This window comes from Podarcis bocagei, assembly GCF_964188305.1.
Source record: "Podarcis bocagei genome assembly, chromosome: 10".
Classification (NCBI taxonomy): Eukaryota; Metazoa; Chordata; class Lepidosauria; order Squamata; family Lacertidae; genus Podarcis; species Podarcis bocagei.
In genome coordinates this window covers 69,037,267-69,051,896 of record NC_138135.1, presented here as the reverse complement: position 1 = coordinate 69,051,896, position 14,630 = coordinate 69,037,267, and the positions used below count along the sequence as shown (strand labels likewise).

At 39.8% G+C, this 14,630-nt stretch overlaps 1 protein-coding gene across 3 annotated transcripts in view; it reads right to left on the bottom strand.

The window, feature by feature from the left end:
• CELSR1 (cadherin EGF LAG seven-pass G-type receptor 1) overlaps window positions 1–14,630 on the bottom strand; it is a 158,509-nt gene that overhangs the window by 73,632 nt on the left and 70,247 nt on the right. For all 3 annotated transcript variants that reach the window (XM_081211344.1, XM_081211343.1, XM_081211345.1), the window contains exons 3-4: window positions 9,786–10,008; window positions 8,262–8,377 (exon numbers count right to left, since the gene is read on the bottom strand). In XM_081211344.1, coding sequence (XP_081067470.1) covers window positions 8,262–8,377; window positions 9,786–10,008 — 339 coding nt within the window. The remainder of the gene's footprint in view (window positions 1–8,261; window positions 8,378–9,785; window positions 10,009–14,630) is intronic.

Below are 14,630 nucleotides of genomic sequence, written 5' to 3'. Positions count from 1 at the left end.
CCACAGTCAAACCTGTTTCCTCTTGAAATTTCTCCTTTTCCATATCTGTTAGATTTTTCCCTAAAACTTTAGTTTTTTGCTTATTCAACTTAAATCCAGCTACCTGGCCAAATTGTTGTATTATTTCTAGGACCTTTTTCGTACTAGTGTTTGGCTCTTGCAAAGTCAATACTAGGTCATCTGCATACGCTCTTAACTTATACTGTTTAGCTCCGACCTGCACACCTTTGACCTGCTGGTCATTTCTTATCATGTTCAGTAACACCTCCAGAACTGAAATAAAAAGTAATGGGGAAATTGGGCACCCCTGTCGTGTTCCTTTTTCTATCTTAAGTTCCTCAGTCACAACATTATTTACAATCAGTTTAGCTTTTTGTTCAGAATATATTGCAGCCATACCATTCTCAAAACCCTGGCCTACCCCCATCCCATGAAGATTCTTCCTCATAAAACTCCAAGAAATATTATCAAAGGCTTTCTCCGCATCCACAAAGATCAATACTGCTTTAGTGTTTATATTCACCTCTAGCTTTTCCAAAATGTCTATTACATTCCTTACATTATCTGCTAGGTGTCTATTAGGGAGAAAGCCTGCTTGGTCTCTATGAATCTTCTCCATCAAGACTCTTTTAAATCTTTTTGCCAAAATGTCTGCAAAAATTTTGTAATCCACATTAAGCAGTGATATTGGGCGGTAGTTCTTAAGTTGGGTCTTTTCAGTCTCTGACTTTGGTATGAGTGAAATATATGCCTCTTTCCACGATTCAGGTGCCCTTTTTCCCTCAAGAATCTCATTACAAACTTCTCTTAGTGGTTGAGTCAGCCATTCCTTCAGCGATTTGTAGTATCTGGAAGTCAGTCCATCTGGTCCCGGAGATTTGCCCAATTGCATATTCTGAATGGCAGCCTCTATCTCTTGATCTGAGATTCTCTGGTTCAAATCCATCTTACTTTGATGAGAGATGTTTCGTAGTCCATATCTTCCAAGGAATTTATCTATATCTTCTTCATTTTGCGGGCCTTGAGTGTAAAGTTTTTTAAAATAACTTAAAAAGCAATTTCTAATTTCATTGGGTTTAGATATGTTCTTTCCATCCACCTCTAGGCTTGTAACTGTATTTAATTTCTGCCTTTTCTTCAGTTGCCAAGCCAAAAGTTTACCACATTTATTTGCTGATTCAAAAGTCTTTTGCTTCATTTGCTTTATCTTCCATTCAATCTCTTGGTTCATCAATTCCATATATTGTGTTTGATATAACTTGATCTCTCTTAAGATGTCCTGAGACTTTGGTTTTGTTCTTAATTTCCTCTCTCCTTCCTTTATCATTTCCAAAATCTTCTCTTTTTTCTCAGTTTGTTTTTTCCTCTTTATTGAATTTTGTTGAATCAAAAATCCTCTCATAACAGCTTTACTTGCGTCCCAGATCACTCTTTTCTCCACGTCGGTCCTCAAATTTATTTCAAAATAGTCTTTTAGGGTCTTTTGGGCCTTCGTGAGAATCTCCTTATCTCGAAAGAGGGTGTCATTCATTCTCCATCTAAATTGACCAGTTATTGTGAGTTTCATCTCCATCTTCACGGCGTTATGGTCGGAGCAAGTTTTTGGGCAGATTTCCACTTTCTTAATCTTTGGAGCCAGTCCACTAGTAACCCAGATTTGGTCAATTCTGGTCCAGGTCATCATTGCTTGGGAGAAAAAGGTTCCCTCTCTCTCCAGAGGGTTCCTTGTTCTCCAAATGTCTATCAAGTCCATATTTTCTGTCATTTCGAAAAAAGTCTTAGGGAGTCTCCCTTCTTTAGTGACTGTTAGTCTTTGTGCCTTGTCCATATTAGTGGAGACCACGCCATTCATGTCTCCCATGATTATCATATTGTAATCCAGATAGTCCGTCAAAGTTTCATGAATCTTCTCCATCAAGACTCTTTTAAAAACACTCATTAATTTAACAATATTTCTCTAAATAAATTTTTAAAACTTTTTTTCCAATCTTCTCCCACCATCTCTTCTCCCTGGACTCGGATTCTGTCAGTCCTTTCTATCAATTCCATATGGTCCATCAGCCTGGTGATCTTCTATCCGAGGCTCTTAACTCTTTTCCATGTCCCTTCTGCAGATCTTCTTCATATCTATACATGTGCTTCACTTTGTCTTCTGCTGATCTTGTTCTTAGTTTCCTTCCTTTGGCACTGAGGAGTAGATCTCGGGGAGACTCCAACCTAACAATGTCATTATTCCTTCTCGACAGGTCAGCCCATTCTCCATAGTCAGAACTAAAGTCCAAACGATATTTCAGAGCGTGTTTCAAAGTCCCTCCAAAGCTAAAGGCCCCACAACTCCAATCTCCCCCTGACCCAAATCCAGGTCCCAAACCTGCATAAGGGGATCTATCCAACTTTCCTTCTCCAATCCAAGCGGGACTCCATCCCTCCAAATCTGGCTTTCTCTGGATTCAATCGTAAAGGGCAACAGCTTATGTTCATGAAATTGCCTCTGTAAGGCCGAGGCTCTATCCACTTGAATTACTTGAGGTTCAACAACAACTTTCTCCTTCTTCTTCTCCACAGCTTGCAATGTCAAAACAGATTCCTGAATCAAATCCTGAGTTGTTTCTGTATAGGTATTCACTTTTAGTCCCAACTCAGTCATTTTTTGTCCCATATTGTCAACTTTAGTAATCATCACATCCGTCTTCTTATGAAGCTGTTCCAATAAAGCACTTGTCTTGCAAAATGCAATCACTAGGGCTTCTTCTGTCAACATTCTTGTCCAAGGTCAATCTCTGTTTCTCACTGTCTTTAATCTCTACAGCTGGAAAATTCCCCAGCTCCACTCCTGCAACAGTTTCAAAAACTCCCTCTAGAGGAAACAATTTCTATTTGTATCCGTCCTTTTAAACACAGATCCAGCAAAAAGTTAGATCAATTTTCAGTTACATTTGCTCCTTTTCAAGTGCAAAAGGAAACAATGGAAACAATATATTTCTCTTATTTAGCTATCTGTCAACATACGTTATTCACAGTCAATGAACTTTCCCAAAAAGTCGACCTTACTGACAGCCCGTTCCCAGGTTCAAGACGGTGGTAATTTATCTTCCTTCACTCTCTCTCCTGCAGGCTTAGACAGTCTAAAATTTCCCCCCTCTTCTCCTGCTTCCAAGGGGGGTTTAGTAGTTTTAACCGATGGAGATTTAATCCTTTACAAAAGGCTTTCCAGACTTTAGTTTGCAACGTCTTTGCTTCAATCTATTTACAAAAGGGGAAAGCGGACTTCCTGTTTGAAACCTTCCCGTTTCGATGCCAAATTACGATGTTTAAAGATCCAATTTTCCGTTCTACTCACGGGTAGTTGTTTAAAATCCAATTGTCCACAGGAAAAAGTCAGCGCTCTCTGGAAACAGCAATGCGGCTTCACTCTGTGAAAGAAGCAGTCGATTCAAAGCACCGCGCCACTCACCCCACGTCGCTCCGGAACCCCGAAACTGGGTCTCCCTGCGAGTAGGGGAGGTGCAAAAGGTGCCAGCCGAATCCCACGTCCACAGGCTTCTCCCGCCTGTGGTTTTTAATGGGTCTCCGCCTCGCCGTGGCGGTCCAGACCCTGATTTCCACGGAGCGGATACCTCCCGATCAGAGGAAATCCGCCATTGCCGGAGGCGCTAACCCGGAAGTCCTGGAGAGCGAGAGGGGTCGGTGCACACCGACCCCTCTCGCTCTCCAGGCTTCAGGAAGCTATCAGCAAGCCTGGGGAGCCCGCGGGAGTTCCCGCAGGGCTCCCTAGGCTGCGGATAGCAGCCTGCTGCCTGGAACGCGGGGCGCGCTGAAGCCGCGGCGGGGGAATATTTTTTTTTCTTTATTCCCCCCCAAAAAACTAGGTGCATCCTATGGGCTGGTGCGTCCTATAGGGAGAAAAATACAGTATATGTTGTGATTTTGCCCCTCTGTTGTCCCTCAGAGGCTCTCATTAGTTGCAGGGTTGTCCAAATTCTACTGAACCCCAAGTAATTTCACCTCCTTCTATACTCAAGAGTTTGCACATGTAGGTTTCAGTTGATGAGATGCTTTGTGACCTATATTTGTTCATATTACAGAATGCAACGTGAATCAGATGTAAGGCTATGTGTCACTTATTTTATCAAAGGATAGTTTAAAAATGATGCGCTGTATCTATTAGCATAAGGATCTATGCCTGAGCAATAGGACCTCTTCTCCCTTTCCAGCCTTCCCAACCTGCTCTAAAACAGATTCGGGGAGGGGACTGGGGGGCACATGGGGAGAGGAAGTCCTGTTGCATAGATGGAAATCCTTGCGCTAAGAGGACCACTTAATTGCATACAACCCAACAGCTCTTGTATCAAGTCACCCCAAAGTAGTTGCATGTGGCAAACTGTGACCAGATGGGAATGCATAATAGCATTAAAAATAAAATTCAACCAGTTCAATGGGGCCCAGAATACTGGTATCACTTGCACCCACGCTGAGTGCAGGCACTGAAATATTGCTTTATACATCAGTTTTTCTTGCTGGATCAGAGCACTTGACTCTCCTCTGACTTACGAATTTTCCATTTTAAAAAGGAAATGTTTTCATGGATATGATTTTTCATGAAGCAGACTTATGATAAAGGCATGCAGCCATGCTGATAAAATTTTATATCTCAACGATCTTACGTAGTATATAAGAATGTATACACAAGTATGGCAGTCCTCTTTTTCTCTGTTTCTTCTCTATAGTATTTTAGCACAAATCTTTCGCAAATAACGTCTGGCTTATACAGACACAAAACAGGACAAGCAGCCTTCCTCTTGCATCACTATTGCTCTTTCTTAATAAAAAAAAGTGCTTGAGGGTGCAGACACCAACAAATAATTGATACCATCTAGACAGAAATCTTCTCTGGTTACTATATATACCATAGGTTGATTTCCAATTAGACTTAGCAGATATAGAAAGTATTGCTTTGGGCAAAATGCTTCGCATCTAATTATATCTCTTGCGTGAAAGTGTAGGAGAGTGCATTTAAGGTCCAGAATACTCACACACCAAAGCTCCTATGACTCACAGAATTGATGCACAGCTTACTTAAGCCAACATATGTGCGTTTCAGCCTTTTTAGTTTTACTGAACGCAGTAGCCACCAGCATCCAGCAACTTCCTTAAAATGTGCATTTTTAGGCTTCCTTCTCCATTTCTATGAAGCCCATCCCTCTACCTGACAACCCAAAAAACTATTGTCTTCAATTTTTAAACTGTGCCCTGGCTAACAGATCCACCTCATCTTAAAGACAAGGTATGTTGCTGCTTAATGAGTGTAAAGAAAATACAAATAAGTTCCAATCAACTAAGCTTTCATCAGACATGCATAAAAGAAGTGGTAGAGACCACATACGTTTCGACAGTTAAAATAATCTGCTTCCATGATCACTTTCATGAACCTAAGACCATCTTAAGTGCAACTATAATATTCCTATTGTAAATGGAGACATTCAAATGCAAAAACACCCCAAATTTATGCTTTTAAAAATCTAAGTTCCTTGTTAATACTTTGCGCCCATGAACAGGAAAACTAACTGAATTTAAATTGGTAAGAATCATGGGTTACTTTATACCAGGAACGCTTACCCTTTCTCGACCTTAGCCTCCTCTGAAGGCCAGCTGTGATGATGGCCTAAGTCATTTTGGCCAGCAACTGTGCATTCAGTTTTGTGCATGCAAACACATCCACACAGACTGTACTTCAGTCCACACACTCACTACACACAGGGTGTGTGTGTGTGTGTGTGTGTGTGTGGGAGAGAGAGAGAGAGAGAGAGAGAGAGAGAGAGAGAGAGAGAGAGATGCAGACACCCAGCAAACTCACACACACAGGGGAAGCTGAGCTGTGGCTGTGAGGAAGAGATAAAGTCCTCTGAAGAGCAAACACAGATTTTTTTTTCTACCTGCAGTGCTGAGCTGGGAAAAGAACCTCTCCTCTTAGAACATGCCCTGCTGCGATGGGAAGATAAAGTGCACTTTCTGCTCTTCAGAAAGCAAACTCCGAAAAGCAAAGATAGTGACTTTCCTCCCCGTTAACAGCACCAGACTTCTCCCAGCCTACAGCTGCAATGGAGAGAAAGACCACCTGAGCGTTCTTCCTCACCTTGCAAAGGTGCCTTGGTTTTCTTCCTCTTGTGTGCCACTATTGTTAGGAGGTCTTAATGCTCAGAAAACTAGCAGGAGCATTGTCTTTTAAAAACAAAATTACTGTCCTGGAAGGCTTGGGGTGTCAAAAATTATATATTTAAAAAAATGCTAGATATGTCAGCTTGGGAAGGAAGCTGCTCTGAACCATGGGTAGAATGGGAAGGGAGGCAATTTTGGAGGTTCTTGCTCCCCACTGCAGCCTCTGGAGGATTTGCCAACCCTCTGGAGTACTTTTTAAAAAATAAATAAAGTTTTTATTTATTTTCATGGCACAGAAGATAAATTTTGAGGAAAAAATTATTACAACAGTAAATGCCAATAACTTGTCCTGATGAAATTACAAACTTTTACCATGCCATTGTATTAAAAGTTTCATTTGATTACTCTAAAAGATCATGCCACATTTTCCTGTGAGTGCTGATTTGATTCCTGCCACAGTCTGAACAATTTATGTATTCAATCAAAATTTGCCATACGTTATAAAAGGAATATGGATTGCGTTTGCCCTTTGCCGCTCTCACCTGGCATGTTAAGTTTCCTCTGGAGTACTTTTAAGCCGTATGTCAACCATCTCAAAATGTTTAAACCCAAAAAATAGCTTCTTCAATGATATCAGAATCAGAGTTCCAAAAGACTACATCTTTGCCTTATGTACATCAAGAACCAATTCAGCAGTTTTCAGTATTTCTGGCAGTTTTATGAATTCCCTTCTTTAGTTCATTTAGTTACAGTGCCTGATGCCTGTTAGTTTGGGAGCAAGTCCCATTGTGTTCCATGGGGAATACTCACAAAAAAGTGTGAATAGGATTGCAGCCTGAGGCACTGAGCACAGTGGAACTTGCTTCTGCTACACATGAATAGTGTTGCCCTACTATGCGTTTTAATTCACTTAAGTCGAAAATAGGCCTACTTTTTGCTGCACTTTCTATTTTCAGCCACTGTGTGAATGGTCTGGTACAAAGTATTGGGGGCATGTGCTTCAGTTTAAGTACATGAATGGTCCCATTGACTCCTAAAGCAAATTGGGAACACTCAGTACCTTATAAAGTCACAGATCACTATTGTAGCAATGAATCCTTCAATGTAGCGTATAGTTGACAATGAAAACTTTTCATTCTATTTTATAAAACCCATCATGTACTTTATGCAATTGTATAGTGCGATACACACTTGTACAAAAGTTGTTCAAAAGCATGCATAGGCTTATAATATTTATTTCCCTTTTGAGCAGATCTCCTAATAGTCTAAAATTCATTTGTTTTGTGACTGTAAATCCAGTATTTGTTCCAGTGAACAGAACTGCAGACATTTTAGAAATACCCATGCACTAATTTGTTTGAAAACCACAGGTTTTGACCTCTCATTTATATCTATATCTGTATCTATATATTTATATCTCTATCTATGTATCTATCTATGTATCTATCTATCATCTATCTATCTATCTATCTATCTATCTATCTATCTATCTATCTATCTATCATCTTCTACATCTACTGTCTTTCTTCTTAATGGTTCACTGGATCAAAATCATACTTCATACTCTAACACACTATCCCCAACTCCTCTGCACTCATGGACTAGGGGGTATGTGTGTGTGTGTCTTGGTGGACTACTTAATGATTTTCCACCTGTAATGTGCTGTGCTAGATGCTGTTCAAATATATTTTTACTGCTTCTTTCATTTATTATGTATTGCATCTTACTGTATTGCGATTTGAATTGCATAAAATCCAAACTGTAATGCAACAAAATACAGTGTTAGTAATAAATGAAGCACTCAAAATACAGTTAAAAACAATGTGAATATTTAATATTTACCACTTCCATCTTCAAAGAAAGACATGGCATGAACCCCCTAAATGGAGTTTGTGGACCCAGACCACATCATAGGAACCCCTGCTTTAGTCCATCACCAAGCATAGCCACATAGAATTGCTGCTACATGCTTTTTAAAAAAATCTGGATACAACTGAGTGACTCTCTCATGCTACTGAGTTACCGTCCAGTTTCACTGACACATGCACACATTCAATAAGGAGCTACTGGTGCTTTAGCAAGCGAAAAAGACAGAAATGTCTTACCTGCAGAGAATGTCAGCTGGATCTGTTCTTCAATTATTTCAAGTGCAATAAAATCATGTTTTTCATTAAAACGCCCATTGTAGAGAAGCAGAGCATTCCTTTCCCTGGTTGCAAACCTAAAACAGGTCAGGAAGCACACGGGAAGAATTATCTACAGCAAAGTTGCTCTGTAAACAAACCTCTTAAGAATTTCCAGCCACTGTGTTAACAAAGAATGGACACTTAGTATATTCCTAGCTGTAAAATGGAACCTATTTCCTTTGTAATGTACCATATACTAGCAAAATGTCTGAAACTGTATCTACGAAGAGAGCCTATGACATCACCACAACAGTTTCCTAAATATAATACATTGGGTGGCATTTAGCGCTAGTCCTAATCAGAATAGACTCGTTGAAGTTAATGGACATGACTAATTTAGATTTACTTTGCCAATTAATTTTTTTATTGAGTTTCACCAATTTTTAACAAATTAACATCAAATCCAATACACATTTAAAAGTTGAATCCCCACCCTTCTTCAATGATGTTTTTGTTCCCACCCTTTCCTGCTGGATTATATTTTTCTCCATCAATAACTCAGTCAATTCTTGTGGGGCCTGCTATAAGTGCCAATCAGCCGATCAGGAGTTACAGCCAGCCTTGCTTGTCAATGAATGAACAGGAGTGCACTTTAAGGCTCCATATTATTTCTTCTGCAGTTGTGTCTTTATCTGCATCACATCCAATGTCCCATTATGGCATCAGGTACGGAGAAGATAGCTGTGGTTTGGGGGAAATGGAGAAGGTAGCTATGGTTTGGGGGAAATGGCTTAGCAGGCCAAATTAGAACACTACTAACTTATTATTATAGTGCTTGGAATAGATGTGCAAGGTTACAAAAAATGGTGGCCACTATCACTTTCATGCTTATTGGAAGCCCAGTCCTAAATGTCTACTCAGAAGGAAGACCCATTGTTGTGGGTGGAACTTCTAAGAATCTGATCTTAGGACTGCAGCCTGCATCGAAGACCTGCCTAGCTGTTCTGCCCTATTTGTAATGCAACCACCCACCCCCATCTAGGACATATTACTGGGATGTGTCCAATAAACTATTTCTTTAAAACGGTGATTGGTTGGTGGAAGGAAGGAAAGGAGAGAGAAAGAGAAGCTCCTCAGCCTTATAGTAGGTGGCACACAGCTGACAATTAATGCAGAAAATGTGACAAGATGCTTAAGAGAAAAGAAACAGCTTGCAATGAAGAAGTAGATTATTTTAAGCTGCCTCTACTTTATTTAGCTATTTTTATTACATCTGCTTTTTCAGCTGTGGTATATGGCATACATAACCTACAGCCTTCATGCAATTTTGAAACTAGTTAACTTGCAACACAGTTTGTGGGCATGAGGGTTATTTTAAAAACACAAATTGAAATCAAGTGTTGAACTTCATTAGATATGTCTTCAGCTCTTTGCCATGGTTTGGCTTCGTGTGTGAACCAGGTCAGTGACCGGAAATTTTCACTAGAAAGGAAGCAAACTTACATGAGAGAAACAGTGAAATGGAAGCGTTGCCTTAATCCTTTGAAAGTGACAAATGACTCTGGGGGAAAGCTCCTTGTGGTCATCTCGCAGTAAGGTCTCTCATATTCGCCAGCAGGGCATTCGCATTTGAAGCCTCCTATGAGCAGATCGACGCACCTCCCACCATTCTTGCACACTCCCGGAGCGCAGCGCCCAGAGCGAGCGTTCACTTCGCAGTACTCTCCTAAAAAAACACAACCACAATAAAAAAATCCATCCAGTGTGAGGAAATAATAATATGCCTCCAAAACCTTTAGTAGATCAAAAGCATTTCAAATAGTGATTGATGAACTTCAGCAGAATAAACTATCATCTGAAATAGGCTATGTATTTATGTCTAATTCCATAAAACAATGTTGCCCACCCTAGCCTCGTGAGTTAGCTGTTAAGTGCCATGGTCTGCTCTTGCACCTCTGACAGAAGACCCCTCCATGCTCTCCCATTATACCAGGCCAGTTGTTTCATTCTTATGAAAGTAATTGACACTGTTGCAGAGGAAAGAGCCTCTATTGCATGATTGTGGTGGTGGAATTAAACAGTCAAAAGGACTATTAAAATGTCATTAAAAATACACTAACATCAAAAGCATTTCCACCCACACTACAAGGATAGCACCATATCTTGCTGTCTGATCAGAGCCAATCCTTCTGTTACCTAGTAATCACAATGAAGTCTCTCAGGCTACAGTGCTTTTGCATGTTTGAACTGTTGAGAACAGCACAAACCTAAATAAATGGCTAAGTATGGTCTTATCCCTATTGAAACCGAAAGAGAGTATCTACCAATAAAGCCCTGACTTCTATCTGGAGTGACATCTTACAGGGCCGATGAAAGGGCAATTGACAACAAACAAACAGGGCATTGACATGCACATATGTACTTGCAGAAACACTACAGAATCAAGTAAACAAGAGAACAGGCAGCTGTCTGTATGGTCTGTAATCTTTAAATCACTGCCATTCTTATGGGTAGAAAAAAATGGCCCTGGAGTTATTAAATAATAGCACATTCTTGAATGTAAATTTTTAATAACTACTTGGGTGATCCCTGAACATTTCACCAAGGTCAAGAATGTTTCCTGGCAAGTCAACAGACCTGTTTGCTCATTCTATTGTTTGTCCTCTGTTCCTGTTTGAAACAGTGGTTGCCTTCATATTTAAAAGACCCTCTTTCACTTTCACTCATATCTGAAATCAAGACTGCAAATTTAAGATGTTAGCAACACAGGAGGCGAAGCATAGGAATTCATGGTGGGTTGGAGTGATATTTGTCTTCAGTAAAGGGATGTACAGCATAAAGGGGCTATAATGAAATACTAAGAAATAACAATAGAGTGCCAGACCTTATTTGCTCAAGGTCTGTTTATGCAATCATTTATCCTGGGACACCAACTCCTGGACTTGACTGAACTTCTAATTTGTTTACACCTTCAAAATGTGAATGTGATTCTGAAGAAATCTGTGTGGCTGAACAATGCCTAGTTATCTTGAGGGCTCTTGACCCTTCTCTTCTTCATAAAAAAGCCAAGTGATCTTGTAAACAATCCTATGAATGGGATGGAGGGGGTGGAAGAGTACTGAGTTTGCTAGAGATGCAGAGTGAACTGTGAAAGGCCCACAGAGTAATGGGTTTCTTACATTGTATAGGGCAGGACTATTGACTCAGATTAACAACCCAGACAGAAACTGTGAATTCACACTCCTGTACAAACACCTCTTCTCATACTTGTTATCTCCATAAGACTAGTAAGAAATAAAATCATCTTTGATCTCTGTGTTGGTTTACATGTGTACCTGGCATGTAAGTGGAACACAGTTGCAAGACATAGTCTTCTTCTCTTCCCCCAAAACACACAGAACCTTTAGCATGAACTGAACTGAGGTCCACATGGCTATGCCTCTCATGGGACCTTTTAATTCCTTGAACGTTCAAGCAGGATCTATTCATATACGAATTTGCATACACATGATCTGGTATGCATAAGGTTCTGAGCTTCTGAGCCACACATCCATCATATGTTGAGCCCATGTGTGAATTAGCTCTGCCTCACACACATTAATATAGTGTTTGCTTTCTGCACACCAATATTTTGACAAAGTCAAGAAAAATGTGGCAGCAATTAAGCCTAAAAGCTAGTGCAGCTGTAGTGCTTATTTTAGAATGTTGGGCTAATATTTGGGACACCAGAGTTAGAATTCTTTGGGCTATCTCTCAGCCTAACCTACCAAACAAGGTTGTTGTCAGAACAAACAGAGACGAGGAGAAACACATATGCTACCGTGAACTCTTTGGAAGAAAGGTTGGATATAAATGTAACAATACATTAACTTAAATTAATAAAATAAATTAATAAAAAGGCTGCATTGATTCAAAAATTCAAAAGGAATTGTTTCTACATAAGCATGTTTATATCTAATTGTCTTGTGTGATTTGTGCTCATACTTTATTGTGATGGCCATTGGCTATAAACAATAAAATCTACTGACATCAGATTGTAAGGCTTGCAAATAAAAGTTTTGGAAGGTTATGTATCACTTTGATGGTAAGCCACTGCCGCAGAGGTGCTATTCTTGTGCTATACACAGATAAGACAGTGAAAATGCTTAGGATTGGGATGCTAATGCTTACGCTGTGCAAATATTTAAATGTGTGAATTGGAGAAAGTTGGTATGATGCTTCATGTCACTTTATCTCATTAAGGAGGACACTTGTCAGAATTGGAAGCTCTGCATTTCTCACAATAAATATATACTAATTTTGGGATAAGACAACAAAAATGGGGTAATACAAGAGTGACAGCAGCAATTGGGTGGACAGGCCAGGAAGGTATAAATGTGGTATTCCATCCATATTGTTCCAGCAGAAAGAGAGCTCTAACTACTCCCTCAGATTTCACAGAGGAGCCATGCTAGACTGAGGCATTTTACTTCTAGAAGCTACTGCAGTGACTAGCAACATTGTGCCTGTTGAACAGTTCAAGATAACTCAAAAGCTTTTGTGCCTTTTGGTTGGTCCTAATAAAGTCATTACCCGACTGTTTTTCTGCTTATGGACCAAAACAGCTTCCCTGATTTTTTATAATGCTAATAAAGTGGGCATAGTTTACCCTTTTTAATACAACCAGGGTTTTAAAACTATAGACAGAGATGGAATATCTGTTTTCTCCTCCTCCTCCCCCCCTACAGTCTCTCTGTCTGTCTGTCTGTCTGTCTCTCTCTCTCTCTCTCACACACACACACACACACACGGGCAGACAATTTGGGATCCCTCTTTTCTTTTTAATTTGGATTTTAAAAAATAATTTAAAGAGGAAAGAAACAATGTATTTGGGATTACAAATTATTTAGGGCACATCTGCTAACAGCAACAAAAGCAATTCCCCCATCAGCAGAAAATGCAAACACATTCTCAAGATTATATACTTAATTTCCATTGTTTACAAAAGGCTGTCCAGTGTCCTTAATCCATGATGTCAACAGAAGCTGTACAGCAAGCCTAAGAGATGGCTTTATTTATTTACGAACTTACTTATAGGTTCTTGCACTATTCATGGAAATAAGTACATCATTTTTATCTGATTGGTCGTTAAATGTTCTTACAACCAAGCCTGGATAAATAAAAATGCAAAGTATGAATAGTTAAAAAACAAGTAGGGGATCTGAATAGAAAGGAAGAGGGGAATAACAGTTTGCCCAGAAGCTTAAATTTACCCATTTAAGCCTTGTTGAATATACTGTAATCCAGGTTTCAGTTATTTGCAGACACACCTCCATACACCTGACAACTACAAAATTAGTTTGCCTCAAGCCAGGAATTCAGTATGATGATACCCTTTGTTAATTTAGCCTCTGGCTGTGCTGTGCTGATGGGGTGGGGCTCGGGGCTTTGCCATGCAATGTTCTAACTGAGGGCTAGCTCTTCCAGATACTCAGTTAAAGGTGCCATCCTACACTTGCCTACTCAAAAAAAAAGGAGCACTGAATTCAATGTGACCTCCTACCAGTGTGTGTAGTGTGTCCAGAACTGCATAAGAGTGCAAAAAACAAAACAAAACACCACTTCATGACATAAACAATAATAATAAAGCAGACCGTAGTTAGTTGAATTCAGATCTGCAAACAGTAACATGCAGATTTGAGCTATGGTCAATAACTCTGAATGTTAGCAAATCACCAGTTTGCATTACACAGTATTGAGATATAAGCAGCAATCAGTAAGTCAGTTACTTTGAAGCAATACCCTGCTAACTCTCAGGGTTTAACACAGGATAAACATGTTTAAGATACACACATAAATATTAGTTATTTTCAGCACCATGGGTGATACCCAATGCTGGTGATATCAGTGGGTCTACTTTGAGTATGACTGATATTGGGGAAAGAACATAGCTCATTGGCAGAGCATCTGCTTTGAATGTAGAAGGTCCCAATTTCAATCCCTAGCATCTCCAGGTAAGACAGATACAGACTTCTGTCTGAAACCTTGGAGACCTGCTTCTGGTCAATGTAAACACTACTATTGCAAAGGGAAGTGCGTGACTAGGCTGCCAGCTGGGATTCAACATCATGCTGATCAGGCAACCTAAAGGCAAGAATTCATAATACTTGTATTTGTGAGCAATTAATCACAAACAGTTATACCAAATTCAAATAAGAAAAGACCTGCACAATACCTTCCTTTAATATTTCTTCATTTTGCACACACAGTCCTGAAGTCCCATTATGATTAACGATAGAAAGATATACTCGGAGGGGAAGAGTTTATGCACAGCCTTAAAGGGAGAAAAAAATACTCAGAGGCTTGTGC